Source organism: Melozone crissalis, unplaced genomic scaffold (assembly GCF_028551555.1).
Source record: "Melozone crissalis strain CALT ecotype California unplaced genomic scaffold, PUWL_Pcris_2 ptg000027l_1, whole genome shotgun sequence".
Taxonomy (NCBI): domain Eukaryota; kingdom Metazoa; phylum Chordata; class Aves; order Passeriformes; family Passerellidae; genus Melozone; species Melozone crissalis.
This window is the reverse complement of record NW_026535805.1, coordinates 65,022,196-65,040,512: the sequence shown is the minus strand read 5'-3', so window position 1 is coordinate 65,040,512 and position 18,317 is coordinate 65,022,196. Positions and strand designations below refer to the sequence as shown.

At 38.0% G+C, this 18,317-nt stretch overlaps 1 protein-coding gene across 16 annotated transcripts in view; it reads right to left on the bottom strand.

Annotated features, from left to right (window-relative positions):
* The window catches only part of MYT1L (myelin transcription factor 1 like), a 301,704-nt gene that overhangs the window by 31,453 nt on the left and 251,934 nt on the right, over positions 1-18,317 (bottom strand). For all 16 annotated transcript variants that reach the window (XM_054279201.1, XM_054279200.1, XM_054279204.1 and 13 more), the window contains one exon: positions 2,074-2,136. In XM_054279201.1, the coding sequence (XP_054135176.1) occupies positions 2,074-2,136 (63 nt within the window). The remainder of the gene's footprint in view (positions 1-2,073; positions 2,137-18,317) is intronic.

The window sequence follows — 18,317 nt, the reverse complement described above, 5'->3', positions numbered from 1 at the left end:
AGAGCTAAATGCTAATTTTCAGTCTGGGAATTAGAAAGCCCAACAGACAACATGCTGTGGGGTCTTCCATCCTTAACAGCTCCAGATTTAGGCTGCTGGTTTGCTGCCCTTTGAAAGCATTCATTTTGCCAGCCTTCCCACCTCAGAAAAGGCCTTGACAGATATCATGATCTGAATAGGGTAAAGCTGGCTCTGTGTAAATGTGACAGGTCTCCTGAGGACATCTGTGGATTTAAGCAAAGAAAATGTTACTTCACTGACTACATGTCAGTGCTTCTGTGCCTGCAGGCAGCCGAAGACATGGGGTTGCCAGAGGCCTTTTTGGAAGAGAAATTAAGGAGTTATGTGGCCAATATAGACATGGTGGCATTTCAAAAGGCTGCATGTGTTAAATCCCAATGGACCGAGCAAATTCCAAATATGTTTGTTTTGTAGAACAACTTTTTATATCCTTATATGTACTTGATTATGCTACACAATCAAATGAAAACTTGGTCCAGCAGTCATCTGCAAAAATACAAGAATGTAAGAATTTCCAGACAAAAGCAGGTAACACCATTCAGCTCATGGTCCAGTCCTTTAGTGGCCAGGAGACAACATACAAGGAAAAGGTTTAAAAAATTAATCAACATGCAGTGATTCTCCCCTACCAACCTTGCCAGCTTTTAGGTTTCTTGTTAGTAACACTTTTCTTCTGCATCTTCATTCTCCCACCTGCTTCTGGTTAAATAGATGATCAAACACATAAATAGCTTCCCTGAAGTTAGGGTAGAGTTATAACAGGCATAATGCTGGTAGAATGGTAGCTGATAAATTTGCATATAGTTAAATGTAGTTCTAAATTTAACCTTAAATTTCTCTGAAAGCATGATCAAATCTGCTTCATGTAAGTGCTTTTTAAATACTTATATCTTCTCCTTTATAATGTTATTTTTACTTTTGATGTTTAATTCTGCATTACAAAAATTGATATTGTGATCTTTCATTTTCACAGCATGTAAAATATGGCATGCTCCCACTCTCTTATTTTTTATGTTTTGACTTTGAACCCTTTGCTGCTTTTGGTAGGAAAACATTTAAACTGGGAACTTGTGTATTGACTAGCTATAGCCAATTGTAAAACTACAGGGACTTGGTGAAGAAAGCAAATATCCAGACTCAACAGTACTAGTCTGTGTGGGAGTAAAGAGTCTTTACTAGCACAAGAGAGGTAGACTACACTATTATTCACTATTATTCTTTGATTAAACAGTGGATAGATGTTTACAAATATGGCACAGCCCTCCTCTACTGATTTAGTTCTCAAATAACCACAGGGGAATTGCTAATTGCACAGCATTTACACCATTACCTCTACAGTGTAATTGATCAATATCCTAATTAGTGAATGAGAAGCATTCTTTGACCCTTGGTGAAGTTATAGTTAAGTCAGCTTTCATCCATAAATTTCTTTTTCTATTCTTCTGGCTTGATGTAGTAAAAAGTGTTGCAATTTAAGAACAAGCCAAACTTTTTTCTGAAATGTACTAACAAGGCTGGTGCATATTAGATGAAAGAGGTACTTTTTCCCTCTGATAGAAGCTGATAAGGCTTCATCTGGGAGAGGCAGTAAAGAACAGGATCCAATTTTGCATTTCAAGGAATGTGGAGTGAGTCTGGAAGAGACTGACACAAACGTTCAGGAAACACAATTTGTGAGAAAAAGATGCAGGAGTAGGATTTCAGTCCAAACTGTGAAGAGTTAAGGAAGAGTTAAGTTGTTCTGAATGTAAAGCAACAGAAACATGAATGCTGAATTGCTTCCTCAGGCTACTAGAGAAAACAGAGAAACTGAATTTATTTTGTATAAAGATTTTGCTAGATATTAGCAAAAATATTCCTACCTATTTGGGTAGCGAGTCATCCTGAAGCTGAGAAATGTTATTCATTAGTGGTTAATATGAGTTAGACCAACGTGTATCTCTGCAGCGCTCAATCCTACCTCAGTATTCAGAGAGTGAAGTTAGGTCAGTTGAGGCACCTTCTAGCCCTGCAGTTATACGATTTAAATAACAAAACCTTGTCTTTACATACCTTCGATGAGAAGCATAATTTCCAGTTATATGCCCAGAGCCATCACAGCCAGGAGTGGGACACCTAGAATAACAATGGAAGAGACACCCAGCAGTTACTGACAGGAAAGATATAACTGCCCATTTAAAAAATTAATTGGCTTATCCTTGTTTCCTCAGGCGCCAGCCTTTGGGACCCCTACCCACTGCTAAACCTGAGCTTAATTCTACACCAGGGACAAACACAGTTTTTCATTCATAAAATGCTTTTGTTTGCTACTCCTTAGTTGCCCACTCCAATGCTTCCTGGCCATCTCAAGTACTGGCAGATGAGTGATTTCCCAGCAATCCAATATCCCTACATCACCAGGAATGAGTAGGGTTGACAGCAAATGCACTATCCCCGAGGTGTATGCTTAGGTAGTGGCTAACATTGCAGTGAGTAATTTTCTTTTCCACTGGAGCTATTGTTCTACTCCCACTGCACAGTGTCATGAGGTCGCACCATGAAGAGACTCCTTCACCTCTCCATGAAGCAAAGGAAATGCCTAAGACAGGGAAGTAAAGCTGGCCTCTTGCAGAGAGATGGTAACCCACCCAAACAGTGCCAAACACCAAGCTACAGCACCAGACAGAAGTGGTACAGCCCTCAGTGGAATTTCTAATAGTTGAATGACATTAGAGCCATCAAAGAAAATGGATGGATTTTTCCACATTGCAAAGATGATTGAGATCATCACAGAAAAAGCTACATTATAATGCTAAGTGAAATCATTAGCTGGTATTTGAACTACCATACTAAATCACAGAAAAGACAAAGAATTAATTTATATGCATTTTACTGAACAGACAAATGCTACATGAATTCCAAAAAGTCACTTTTCTTGAGCCTAAGTTTTGAATTTTAGCCATGCTATTTAAAGCAATATTTGGAGAAAGCATTCAAATTCTAAAAAGCTTACTCACAAATTCAGATGCTGCATTCTAAAACATCAGATTTCCATAACATTGAATTTTTCCACTATTTGAATCAGGACTTCATGCAGACTTTGGCTTCCACCCTTTATTTAACATGGGCTTTCCTCAATGTTGGTCCATACTGGTAAGCTTTTGTTTCTCAAAGTTTCTACAGACACTTGAACTTTTTTTTAAAATCAGTAATTAGGCAACCCAGAGGGCAGTGCTATGGAGTTGTCGTTATGTTAAGCTGAATTTCAGCTGCTTTAAGCTAGTAAGCATTACCTACTTCTGAAGGAGCTCAGCAGGGCCAAACTTCAACCATGATTATTGCTACCTTGAAAGACATAAATTAAACTGGAATGTATTCAATGAAGTTTCCATATAATCTTCATCCAGACCAGTTCAGTTATTCTACAGAAAACATCAAAATATGGTAGCAATTCTCAGATGTGAGCTGGAAAAACTTATGGGGTTCCCTACAACACTGAAGTTTCTCTTCTCCATCCCAAACAGGCTTTGCACTTTGGACAAGAAATCTAAATAACGTACTTAGTGACAATTCTCCTTCTCTCTTGCTTTGTCTTTGCACAGGACCAAATATGGTCCTGTGGTCTTCCATGAAAGGTATTTTAGCATGTCTCTTAAGGACCAACACACAGGTTGACACCACACATCAATCTTTCTGCTTATAGAAAGATAAAATCCAAAATTTCTGCGTAGATCCTTCTGATACCAATTAGGTAAAACTACAATCCTTGATAAGGAAGTAATAATTCAGTCTGTATGCCTCTTACCCTTGATTTGTTGTTGTGGCTGCACATGGCTAGGATAAACTTGGGCCATTTCTTTAAAAGTAAGTGGTCAAGGCACCAAATATGAATGCTCTTATAATTTAAATATATCTATATATGTTCTCATTATTTATTTTTAGACAAATATTTTGAGATCTACAGAGAGTCAACTCCTGCTTTGTGTGTTTTGGGTTTTTTTTCATGCTAGGTAGCTTCAGTGGTTTCCAATGCCTATTTCCATCAAGACTAGCTGCATCACTGAAGCCTGACTAAAACCTCTAGGATGCTGAATCGTAAGACATGGTGATAAGAATTAATTAAAGGAATTGACTACATTTTCGCTCTGTGTTCATGGCATTTAAATCAATAAAGGAGAACTCAGAGCCGTGGGACTATTCCTCTGCAGTCTGGGGTACTACAAGGATTTCTTCTTTATGAGCCCATGATTTGAAGCCACCGTTTTCCTCTCCAGACTTTCTATCTTTTTGAGGATAAGCTATTAGCAAAAGTGAACAATGTTTTTTTCTCATCTTTTCTAAGACTTTCTGTTACAGGCAACATGATTAATTGTGTCTTAACAGAAAGGGTTTATAAAAAGGACCAGTATATCCAATCCATCAGTCTTAAAAGAAGACCATTGCACCTCAACCATTTGGACAGTTTCACACAATTTGAAAGCTAGCTTATTTCTGAGTCATTTAAAAAAAAATAAGCAACAGAAGCTAAAGAAGAAGTCATCCTGCTTTAAATTGAATTGCGTGTCTTCAGAAGTGGCTTTGCACAGTTCATATCAGTTTAAAAATGTACTTTTGATTAAACCAGATGAGATCTTTATGTTGGCAAGGATTTCAGAATGACCTTTCAAATTTTGATTTTGACACTATAATATTTGTTTTCAAATCTCATAAATTTACCTTCATGTAAGAGATGAAATGAGAGTTTAGTGCAGTTGGTAAGAACACTTTAAAACTCTGGAACATTTATACTTCTGCTGTTTCCATTCTATGGGAAATGCTCTTAACAGTGTGACACATAGGATTCAGACATGCAGCAGTCTGTTACAACTATGAAGCTATTACAATATTTACTTTCTATCCTAAACAGATTAAATAAGGAGACAACCCCAAGTTCTTGTGCTATTGGAATTGGGAGCCTGTATTTTCCAAATGTCTCAGCATATGTAGGACTGGCATATACCTTAATACTTTGCTATCATTTACTACCTATGCATATATGGCTTAATCATATGTACAAACAACAATGCCAGAAAAATGTATGCACTGCTTGCAAGAGGCACCTGATGTGAAACTCTTTGAAAATTACTATCAGAGTATGTGGCAAAAGAGAGCTGCAGGTTTCCATGCTTACTTAAAGCAAATGTGATTTGGCAGGATCAGAAACTCATTTGTAGAATTTACATAATAGCTTATTGTAGCACAGGAAATACTTCAGTACTGTAACGAGGGAGGTGACAAAAGGAACTGACTCTGTGAAGAGTGGCGTTCGGGACATAGAATACTAGCACTTGACTACAAATTCAGGGCATCCAGAAAAAGAAAGGTTTTGTCAGGGAAGGGGAATGCAGTGCCTTGATGTCTCATTCATTTCACAGATCATTCCATAGAAGCATTTTTGGGAAAATAAGCAGAAGCAGGAAGTAGGGCAGGCAGCAGAACAGCAACAGCTGTGGCAGCTGGATTCAGTATTTGGCTTACATTCAATAGCAGGAGGCAAAAGGGTGAGAGGTAAATTGAGAAGAATACACTTAAGCCCTGCTACTAATTCTTCACTGTGGAAACATTGAAGGTGTGCAGCAATTAAAACAAACTTCTGTCAGCCTGAAGAACTCAGGAAGGTTCCTGGGACGGGGGAGGAAATGGATGCAATGCCCAAATGAGCTCTGGGAGGGTTTTTCCAAATGCCAGTGGTTAAAAGTCTTGTTGAAACCTCAGCTCACAAGATGCCCCAGCTCTCACCAGCATAGGGCACTACAAATAAGATCCATAATTAAACCTATATTTGTAGGCTTTTATCTAGGCCTACAGGAGCAAGATAAGCTTCCATGTAGTGTACATACTTAGATTTACAGCTTCACTAGCATGACAGTGAATAGGATTTTACAGAAAGTGTCAAGACAAAAACAGCAATAGTTTCCTCCTCATTACTGTGTATTACTTTGCTTGACTTACTTTTTCAAATTATTTTAAAACATAAATTAGATCCAAAACATAGAGATAAAACAAGGACATAAAAAAGTACTTCAACATTTTTATTTTTGTGCTGAGGGTATCAGCTGCCATGGGAAAGAATAAACCATCCATTTCTCTCACACTGGCCAATTGCAATGAGTTCCTACAAAATACCTTCCATCACCCATCATTAGTAAGCTAATGAATCAGCACAAAAGACTGATGTTACCTTTACTGTTTAGTTTACAACATTTAGAGCCTACTACGTTGAACATCCAATCTTCCCTTGTGAACACATGTATCAATAATACAGTCTATCAGACAGAATATCCTATAAATCACTAATTAACTATTTAAAGCAGATGCAGCTAGCAAAAGAAAAATCACATAGAACAGGGGAATAAGTCAGGAAACTGTGCAAAAATTCAGAATGGTCCTCCATAATGTTCCACACTGCAAAAGAAGTGGGATTAATAGAAAATTATGACTTTCCCATAGTTTTATTTTGACCACGCTGTCAATCTCTATAGTAGAGGTGTGATTTTTCTATTGAAGATTCAGAAAAGGCTAGAAAAATATAATTGTTTCCTGTGGGATTTTTTTCATGACAGAATGTAGAATGTTTTATTGTCTGGTGGTTTCCATCTACTTGAGATTCTGTTTTGTTTCACTGAATAACCAGGAATGGAATTCTTAGGTTGGGAAGATGGCAGAAAGACACATTAATACTTGCATTTCTGGTTTTTGCCTGAAGATCTGAGAGTATTTTAAAAACATTATTGGATAAAATCTCACAATGGTGCTATGGAAAAGGGAAAGATCTGGCAGAGGAAAATTGGACAATAACAAGTCTAAATTACTTTACACATAACTGGAAAATATACTAGTAGTACAGATTTTTATTCATTGCTCTGTTTGCAGCTAAAAAGCTGTATGTCTTCTGAAACTACATAGAGATTCATAACAAATTACTGTGGTTTGGTGCTTTTTACTTTTTTTCTAGTGAAGTAGTCCCAAAACAAAAGGTTACGAAAGTAAAATTGTAAAGAAATTGTGTTTGCAGTTCCCTGAATCAGAGAAGAGAAAAAAAGGAGAGGGCAAGAAAGGGAAGGGATGAAAAGAAGCCCTGTCAAATTAAAAACTGGATTTTCTGTAGAGCATAGTAGGTTTATTGAGTGTCTATTCCTTTATGAATTTGAGGGCTTGTCAGAAACTACAGGTTTGCAGCTCTTGACAAACAAGTCCTCTTTTTCAACTAGCTAAGAAGCCAAAAGAGAGAACAAACTTTTCTCCAGTTCCTTTCTATGCCAGCCACTACTAACCTGCAGGGAGCATTCCTGGGTGAGAAACAAGATCATGAGAAGAGTTGTGTGGTCCTCAGTGCAGACTTTTGGCCACAGGTGTGTCAGTAAGAGTCAGTGCTGTGGCTATTGCTATAAAAACACCTCTTGAGCAAGGATTGGACAGACAGCAGCAACTCGTTTTGTCTTTTCTGAGGAGTCAGAGCAATGCCTCCAGCTATTACTGTTCTAGCCACCTCTGTGAAAGCAATCTGGATATGTAAATTGTAAAAATCTTATTTTCAGTCCCAAGTATTTCGGTAGATTGTTAAGTTCTAATGAAGTATGTGAAGTGGGAATGCTGCTGATTCTTTTTCTCATGATAACACAGGAAAGTTGATGTCTGTTCTAACTCCAGTAGGAACACAGATATTTTCCACAGAATTTGATTTTTGAATTCCAGTGATGATACTTTCTTTTGCTGTCTAGACCAAAATGCCCTACCCACACAATCTACCTATGAATTTGCAATGAAAAAAAGTTTTGTTAGGATGGATTTATTTCCCCTTAATTTTCCTCAGAGAGGTGCTATATTTACATACTTCTTCACTCTACTTCACTCCTTCCATTTTCTTTCCTGGTGCCTTTCACCCTGTTTTCAATCTGCTATCCTTTTCCAGAAGCAAGAATCTCTATTTGCTTTTGCCCCATAGTTTGCTTTCCATCCATTTTCCTCTCCAGCACTTCTGTGCTGCATTCTACTCCCAGATTTTCCAAATAAATTTCTTCTTGTCTCTTCTTGCCTCTTTAACATTTTCTCTTTCTCCCTTTTGCTTCTTTTTTTCTCTGTTCCCTTTGGCTGATGCCTTCAATCTCTGTTCCTCTCTCATCCTTCTTCCTTTTATGATCTCTAATAACCTTGAAGTTGATGTTTCTTTCTTCTTTTCTCCTTCCTCTTTGTTGTTTTTTCCCATTATCTTTTCTTTCATCACCCTTGTTGTCCTCCTGCTATTTTCTCCCAGCTGATTTTATCATTCTTGCTGTCTGCATTGCTTGTGGTCCTCTCACATTGCTGAAATGACTGGGCACACATTCTGCCCTTGTGTCAGAGGAGAAAGTGCTGTGTGTGAAACCTTAATACAGAATTTATCGGCTGTCGAGACTCAATGAGTCATTTTAAGTATCTTGCCCTCTTTTATTTTTATTGAAGTCCTTGTGAGCTTTATCACTTGCTTCAAAAGGAGCAGAACCAGGGTAACACTAGGCACTTCTGGAAATTGCATTCAGAGCTCATTTGAGCTCATTTGAATTGGTTCAAGAGGAAACATAAACTCTATGGGACAGTCATGCACATAACGAATATTTCAGGAGATTTTACATCTCTGGTTCCATGTTGAAGGCTAAACTTATGTTACAATCCTCACAAATGTACCTATAATGACTGTGCAAAGTCAGACCTCCATAAATATCAAAGTTTCATACGGATGCATTGTAATAAAAAAAGGTTAAATTTAGATTCATATCTTAATGATTTCCTTCTATTTGTTCTAGCTAGAAGGAGCATTTAAGCACAGAAATTTAGTTTCAGGAAAAGTGCTAAATATCACTTTTCTACATGTAAAATACTGCTAGCATTTCTCACTTAACAAAATGCTACTGATATGACTGGTCTCACTGGAGCTAACAGGGAAATTTAAATGCCAGATCCACAGCAGATATAAAGGAAGAGCATTTCAGGAAATGACAAGAGCCAGCAAAACAAAACAAAAAAAAAAGTGTGGAAGGGCAAATGGGTGAATTAAAAAAAAAAAAATCTTTTTTTCATCTTGTCAGGGTTTTTTTGGCACTGGATCCAATGCCAGTTCCAGTGGGAGTGGGCAGGAGAGCAGGGAGATCCAGACATGTATCCCTCCTGGTGGGGCATTACTGAGCCCTCTCAGAAGACACTGGGAGAAGTACAGATTGGAAGATTGGAAAGAAGTGCAGAATGGAAAGACTTGTTATTGCCACTTTCACCATACAGTGTTCCTATCCATGAAGGAACAATGCCAGGCCTATGGAGCTAGTCCAGGCATGAGACTAAAATAACTTTGGCTCAGAGGCTTCATGGAGTAACTTCAGTCTCTTTTATCTCTGCAGAGAGATTGTTCTGTCTCTTTATCTTTGCCTCTAGAAATCCCCAGCAACTGAATGGTTCTAAACTGTGGCGTGCTGACTGCATACTCCTCTCCTCAGGTACAATTTAATTAATTCCCTGATTTTCTGCATATGCTACTTTTTCTGTCCTTACCTGATGCTATCATCTGTATTGCATTCCTGCATTTTTTGAACAATGTGGGGGTGAGAAAGAACATGATATGTTTTTTAATTACACTGAAATCCATTTTCCTGTAAGCAGCCTAAAATGCATCATGCTGGCACATGAAATATTGCTGTGCACTCCAATGCACAGATACACACAATGAGTTTAAATTAATTATATTGCTTTAGAAAAAAATATTCCTGTGCCTTCCATTACCACCTCTGCATGCTGCCTCTTTTGCTACCAGTCAGGACTTCCCAGCTTCCCAGCAGCAAGTGCCATGACATGCTGCCCGCTGTTCTCACATCTAGCATCACCACATAGCCCCTTAACATGCCAGTTGCCAAAGGCAGGGTATGTGCCTAATGTGAAATAGCTTCTGTGCACTACCCAGGGGGTGCTCTGTGCTCAGAAGCTGCCAGGGGGAAGCTGTGAATCAGTTCTCCCCCTGGGCACCTTGCCCACGCTTTCCCTCCTGCCAGCATCGCCTGCCTTGGAGGCAGCACCGGGCAGCTGCAGATCCCCTCCCTGCAGCAGAGAGCACTTCCTGGCACCAGGGATGAATCAGTTCCAACATATGCAAATTCAAATGTTCATTTCCAAACAGCTCAGCCTTTGGAAAAAAAGCTTCATTTGTATGTGAAGGAATAACATAAAATGATGGAGGCACAGAGAAAATGCAGGAGAAGACAGCCTTAAGAGAACATACCCTACAACTAGGAACAAAGCCATGCAGATTCTCTTGTCTCCTAATAGCATTGCTTGTGCTCAAAAAAAAAAAAACAAACAAAAACCACAAAAAAAAACCCTAATCAAAACCGCACATGGGCTTTTTTAAAACCCACATGGGCTTTTTTCAGTAAATTTATGTGGACACATTTGTCTCTGAAGAACAATGTCCTATTCCTGGTTGGTCTATTAATATGGGAACCACTAAGCCTCCAAGAATATCTACCAGTCAGTCACTGCACAGCAAGACTGGTCCAGGTTTGCAGAATACCCAGTGACATTATCTCTATAGCTCCCTGCATGTGACAATGGGTCCAAGTGAAGCACTTGAAGGCAGTAACACAGGTATAACATTTGGTATTCTTCACTTGAAAAGGTGTCTTCAAAAGCTCGTATAACCAGCCTTAACTTTTCTGTTTATGATGAAATTCGGAGTTTTAGCTCAAAATTAAATTAAAATTAGGCTGAATGTTGAGTAATTTGAAAATTTACTCTTTAAACTAGGTAATTTTTGCCTGATAAGAAATATACAATATAGTCAGTAACCTGCTGGTTATCTTGAACACCTTAAAATTATAAATAGAGTAATTCTTTCATTTTCATTGCTATCCTCCTGCCTCTCCCATGCTCTGCTCTTTTGTGCTTTGTATATCTTGTCCTAAGTGAAGCAATTAACAAAGGGTGTGATGGGCACCGCAGTATGACCTTGAAGCTGCCACTTCCTGTGAGTTTCCTGGAGGTTTGGAATGACTTCAAAACCTATGAATCTGGAATACTCAAAAAGGTCAGCATCACAGCAAGGAATGCTGAGACAAGCTATCAGATTAGGATTGCAACAAGCAGAAGAAAAAAAGGTTACCAGATTTCGTGTAGTCTGTGGCCTTAACAATCCACTGAAGCTGTTGGTGGGAGATTGGGCACAAGCCAACATTAGCCATTTCTTAGCTATTCTATTTGTCTGTTTCTTGTTCAACTTGTGCATGCACCAAAAACAAAGAGAAGGATTCTACAAGATCACAGGAAAGAAGAGAGTTGGATCAAATGTATGGGGGAGAAAAAAGGCTGAGTGGGAAGGATGGAAAGACAAAGAGCATGGAGAAATTGCAATTTATATGTCCTTCTTCAAAATGGTGTATCTAATATAAGCATGAAAGACCAAGCTTACAAATTACTTCTAGACCTATATAATAAAGAAAGAAGCAAGAGTCCTGCCTCTAATGTGAGTTCTCTCAGCCTAGTATTATGGCAAAGCCACAAATCAATAGGATTGTAAACATCTGTGAGTTCTCTGGGAAATATATCTGGGCAGCATGAGAGCTAAGATGTTTGCAAAAAAACCCCAAGCCCATTAAAATAATCCAAGTGACAAAAAATGTAATGGGCTGGGATTTTCTTCACTATTAACAGCCTTCTCCTTACACTCCTGTTTCCAAAGAGCAGTTAAAAAGATGATTTTCAGTGCACATTCAGAAAGGTAAGGTAAAAATAATAGCTGTAAAATCTTTAGGTGACTAATTGCATCTTAAGGTTGAGAGTTGTTTAGCTCCACAGGCAGCCACTGCACTGTGCTCATTAGAAACCTTGAGAAGTGCTATTGTAGCATGAAGTTCTTTACACTAGATGGACTTTTACATGTTTTCGGCATGTCTGTGTTTCTGTCTGGAAACATCCATCACCCTGTGACAGGGACAGGCTAACACTTGGAGAAAGGGAGCAAACTCAAGAGTTTCACTTTCCCAGACAGATAAAACAGAGATACTACTTTCTATTTTGGACTGAAGCATCTACAACAAGTGAGCAAAATACTTCAGTTTTCATTCCATGAAAACAAGCAGCTTTTCCCCTCTAGGCCTAAAAACATTTGTCAGAAGCCTAAGTGAAGAAATATGAAAATACTGAGTGTGAATTATATCAGACTGTGAGAGGCAGTCTGGTCTCATAAGAAGGCTAATGAACAGCGCAGCTAAGGGAAATCCAGTTTTGCTACTGATTTTCTTTGTGACTTTATACTGACTCTTGAAACCCTCTTGGACTTGCTCCAATTTTCATGTGGTTGACTTAGGACTCATGCTCCACACTGAGTGCTAACTTCCCTGAGACATCCAGTAAGCATGGTTAATTCATACTGAAGGGAAAAATCCCTAGTGAGAGTGTACTTATGAACCTGTCTGCAAGGAGGACAGCTGGGCATTACCACAGTTATGCCATCCCTGCAAGTATTCCATCCTACTGCCTTGAGCTAGACTGTTCTGGTAGACACTGGGCAGACAAACCAGATGTAATGAACTAACACCTAGGAAGGTACAATTTTCTTTGCAGCACTCTCAGAAACACAAACACTAAGGTGCAGCTTGCACTGCTACAAGACATTGCCAGATGGTTTTGGGCCTGAAGGACTTGATATCCAAGGCAGAGGAAGTTAGCTTGCTCATTCTTCTGAAAAGTGTAAAGCAATTTTGCTGCTGTCTACGAATACCTAACAGGTTGGTGTGGAGAAGCATAACAGACATTTTCTCAGAGCTGCACAGCTGAAAGACAGCCAATAAATGAATAGAATTCAGCATGGGAAAGCAAATTTATTATAAATGAAAAAAATGCAACCAAGCATCAATCTGGTCAATAGTTGTGCGAACTCCAACCTTGGCAGAACACACAACTTGATTGTTCAAGGTCCTGAGCAACCTATTCCAACTGGACTTGATCTGAGCAGGAGCTTAGACTAGCTAACATTTGGATACCCCTGGCTACATGATTTTATAATTCTGTAATGCATCTTAAAATCTGTATCAGAGAGAATACTGTTTGGCCTCCTATTAGCAGTACAGATGCAGCCCTTAGTTGGAGGCTCTATTCCAGAAATATCATGCACTATCATTTTTCCTTGATTCCAGTCCCTTCTGCATAGTTCAAGTTTCAACCATCAGCAAATTTATCACATGGTTTTATATATTCAAAGTATTTGTGTATTTCTTTGTGTTTGTATGTGTTCTTCTCAACAACTGAATGTGATGATTTTGAAGTCCAGCTTGCAGAGTTAATGAATGCTCAGAAATTCTCAGTGAGGTAGATGAAGTGGATCACAACAAATATCCTGATCAGTGAGAGAGACTGTGTACCCGAGATAATACTCTCAGCTTCTACTCTGGGCATCCATCTGCCTCTGCTTCGGAGTTTCCTGTTCCCCCTGAAAGGATGCTGCAGCTGTCTGGGTAGCAGTAAAAGAAACAACAGAGCTTTTAGTACAGTATTCAGTAACCTGAAATTGGTGTCATTTCACCCTAACCTGTCAAAGTGGATGAGGCAGTTTGCACATTATGAGAACAAAGGAGATATCACTTCAGTGAGGGTAGTATCTCTGATAAGACCATTAGAACTGTTTCAAGCTAAACCCTTCATTTTTCTGTTGGAATCTGAGACTGTATTGAACAGCACATAAGTAATAATTCCAGCTCCATGTGAGTGTTCCAAGGTATCATTAAGTAGAGCACTTGAGAATAAATTGTGCTTTTCATTAATATGGGATATGCTCTCATGTCTTTTCTTTGGCCCTCCTTACTTTCTCCTCAAAGTTAACAAAGGCAGAATGTCCATGCTTCTGTACAATTCCCACTTCTGCAGCTCCCATAGGACAAGGCAGTGCAAGTTTGGTTTATACTGTAAGCATCTCACAAAAGAGCTGCACCAGGTTTGCAGTCTGAGAGCTGCAGGAGAAGTTTCCCAAGCAGCTGCACAGTGCAGGAAGGCTGGATGTTCCAGCCAGGAATAAAGGGCTGTGCAGGACAATGGCCCATGTGGCTGCACACAGTGGGGCTCTGCTGTTCTTCAGGGCTCCCAGCTCCCATGCACTGCAGAGGTAGAAAAGCAGCTATCAGTGAGACTCTAACTTTGCCTTACATGACTTTTACAAGAAGGCTTCCCTCTGATTTTTTCAAAGCAATAAACTTCTTTTCCAAAACCACTTCCTGTTTTAGGTGCTTATAGGCAAATAAGCACGTATTTACTCCTCCTTACTCTGATTTTTAATTGAATTGGTTAGTGTTGATACAGACTTTGTCTAAACTTTGATTAATACTTTTCTTTTTCCAGGCTGGTGAGGAAGAACTACAACTTTCTATTGTCAGAATGCATGTTTACATCTTTTAGTCAAACTCTGCCAAAATATTTTTTAAGAAATCACTATCCTTGTAACCATTCCTGCTAAATAAAAGCCCTTTGCCAAGGACTTGGAAGAATATTACATGGGGCAGGAACCTATCTGCAACACAAATTCTCTGTTTTGATTAGCTCCAAGGTTGGGATCCTCAGCTATACATGACACAGAAGAACATCGTCATTAACCTTCTTGCATGAAGTAGAGATAGGTATAATTCCACTCAGCACCCATTCAGACACAGAAAAACCACTAATTTCAAGATGAATACTGGATCACAGGAAGGTCAATTGTGGAATAAGTTATCCAGCAAACGACATCTTACAGAAATGTCTCTCATAGATTGCCACTTCCCAGTACTTGTAGTTGTCAATTGTATCTTTTGCACAGAATGTAATCCATTGACAGTGTCTTTAAAAACAGCCAATTCCCCCTTTTCATGGTGAGAGAAGTTTGTGAGAAAAATCACCCCTTGAATAAGTATCTTATTCATTACATTTACTTTACCTTTGAATGGAAGTATCTTCATTGACATGAACAGATACAAAGTTTTTCTTAGCCTTTAAGACAATCCCACTTCCTTGGGAATTTTAAGATGGAATAAAAATATTTTTGAAAATGTTCTTGATTATGTAAGACCTTATATGAAAATATGAACACATCTGGTCAGTGGTACATTAACATTCACAAGAATTTTGCAAAAATTTGAGATATGTGGTCCTGATGTGTTTACTTATTACAATTTGTAAATCAGCAGCATTTACTCTGGCTTCAGTAGAGTTAACTAAAAATTTGTAAAAATTAGATTAAAATCAGTTACATTATTATTAAACATAGTATTCTGGATAATAGTTTTGCATATAAAATTTGCAGAACATTCTGCATTGAATTTCAGTAATTTTTAATTTACAGAGGCTTATTGTATCAAATAGAATCCAAAAAAAGTTAAGAACTTCCTTACCAATACTTGAATAATTAAACTTTAAAAATATTCTTTTCTTTATAAATGAATAGTGATAGGACTCTATCTATGACAGTATCAACCTGAAACTGGTTTTGTCAAATGGAAGAAGTGCCAACTCTATGTGGAAATTGCCTTGTAATATTGTTCACACTCCTTTAAAAATATGCTACTTAAGGCAAGCTTTTCAAAGGTGCAGAGCATAATCTTGGATCTGAAGGCTGATAAAGATAGTGGGAGGTGTTCTATTGGCACAGTTGCCCAGGGATGCTGTGGATGCCCCATCCCTGGGGGTATTTAAGGCCAGGCTGGATGGGGTTGAGTAACCTGGTCTGGTGGAAGGTGCCCCGGCCCATGGCAGAGGGGTTGGAACTAGATGATTTTTAAAGTCCGTTCCAACCCAAACCTTTCTGTGATTCTTTGATTCCGTCACTTAAAAACACTTCAGATTAGGTCTCAGTAAAAAATTAGAACCATCAAAGGGCTTTTCTGTGAATGGGAATGTTGAGGAATAAGCCTTAATTGGTTTAAAAAAATAAAGAAAAAAATTCTTAATAATTTCACTCTTTCATATTCTTCACACAAGCCACAAAAGTTGTATTTGGTGTTATTCAAAAGCAAGGCCCTTGTCCCTCCTTCACGATACCTACACTTATAGAAAATACTTACGCTTTCCTGACAGATGTTGCTTGATTAGTGCATCAGAGTGCAACCACCACCTACAATGGTTCCTGGAGAAGCCTTGAGGAGAAACCCATGAGCTATCATTTTTAAAAATTATTCAGTTATTTTCATATAAATTTTTATGGTTCCCCTGAAGTTTTTCCTCTAATTTTTTTTTTTTACAATTCCTACTCATTGGGAACAAAACCATTTTTCTCTGCAGTGTTCAGCATATCTCTGCAGTGTCTAGCATAACCAACATTTACAGCTTTTAAATTAAAGTTATTTGTGAAATGCCCAGCAGTTACTGAATTAACTCCCCATTAAAGAATAACTCTGGGATTTAAAAGAAAAAAATACAAATATTTTAAAGAAATAATTTTTTTTTTATTCTTTACCTATTATCTGACATCATGTCTGATTCATTATTGAAATAGGGATTCCAATCATAGAGTCAAAAACGAATGTTTTTACCTATGAAATTTTTCTTTAGAATACTTTTGGTATGCACCATGTATTAAAGTAAAGTGCCAGATTGGCCTAGAAAAAAATAGTTTTCTACCTGTGAAAAAGAAAAGAAAGTCTACTACTTGGTTTTCTTATAAACTGCATCTGTATGTTTTGATTGTTTTCCTATTTAATATAGAAAAAAAATAGTTGGGTATGTAATCTCTTCTGAATAATTTATAGTTCTTTTAACTGATCAAATGCTTTCATAATTACATTCCCATCAATTTGCAGTCTGAAAATTCGGAAACTAGGTTCTGTTCATCTCGGTGTACTGTTAACTCTGAAGCCTGAAGAAGGCATTTTAAATATCACTCTGACTGACTACTTTACAGCTCATTATTTGAATGAAACTATGTAAGTCTTACAGCTCTGGAAACTACATCTTAAATATAATTTATTCAGATTCATTTTTTGAAGGACCTGTCTTTTTTCCTTTTGTTTTCCACAGTCCAAAAAATAATACCTAATGACAGTAATGTACTTATACTTTAGTCCTCTGCCTCCTTATTACAGAAAGCATGTACTGCTGAAGCTGAGTACAGTGCAAGCACAGTCAAGCATACAAAAATAATCAATGATGGCCAGTGGTAAAATACTCCTCAAAATTTAAGGTTGTTTCATACAACTGAGGCCATGCTGAAAGAGCACAGTGTTCTTATCTGTGAAAGGAGAGAAATCAACAGACTTTGAAGCAGTGGAAATTCTGTGTGTGTTAGGGTAGAAGAGCAGCTTTTACATGCAGATGAGCAAATGTAAATTCCACTTACTGGGAATACAAAAATATTGTAAAAGAATATTATGATGAGGTGTTTATGAGGGATATGGGATATTTTAGAGATATAAAACATTGATATAGATACTACAGTGCTGCAAAAAATGTGCCACATAAAGTCCCAATAGCACTGAGATAAAAGTAAAGGGATGAATTTAACTGCATGGCAAAATCAGATGTTACTGTGCAGATACAGACACCACATAATCAAGTTAGCAACTGGCCATTTTAAGAAACCAAATAATGCAAGGAATTCTGTAACTTCAAAAAATTTAAATAAGGCAATCAAACATGAATGCTAACCCAAGAGAGTAGCTGAGGGCATCTGCCCAGATCATCACTGTTGTATCTTAGCGTAACTCTTCCAAAGGCAGCAGAGCTATGCTGATTTACACCAACTGAGGATCTGGACAATCATGTTTAGGACTTCAAGTGACAAAATTACTTTTATTTTTGGGTATGTATTAAAGGGTTTTGGCAAGTCTGACCAAACACAGAAAGTGCAAAACACTGCATTTTTAACTCCCCTTTTAGCAACTGTATAGTTTATGCAACTTCCCATGGGGATCGCCTCAGCACTTGGGATATACCACAGCATCATGTTGCAGATCTTTGCAGATCTGGATGGAATGAGCAATTGGTTATGATCTGTTGACTTGAAGCAAAAATGATCAACACCACAATGGGAGTCTGCACAATTACCAAATTGTGCCAAAGAAAAGACCCTTGAATTGATTACAAGCAAATGCCAGGCTGAATGAGATTAATTATGTAGGACAAGTTCAATGACAAAGAAGTATGACCAAACCCAAGGAAGACAGAGGCAACTGTACAAATGGAAAAACTCCAAGACAAGAAGGCCTTAGAGAGATCATTGGGCATAATAACACAGCTAAACAAATTAATTTATAATTAATCACAATTAAGTGCTCCTCTCAGAATAGTTGCTTAGAAACTGC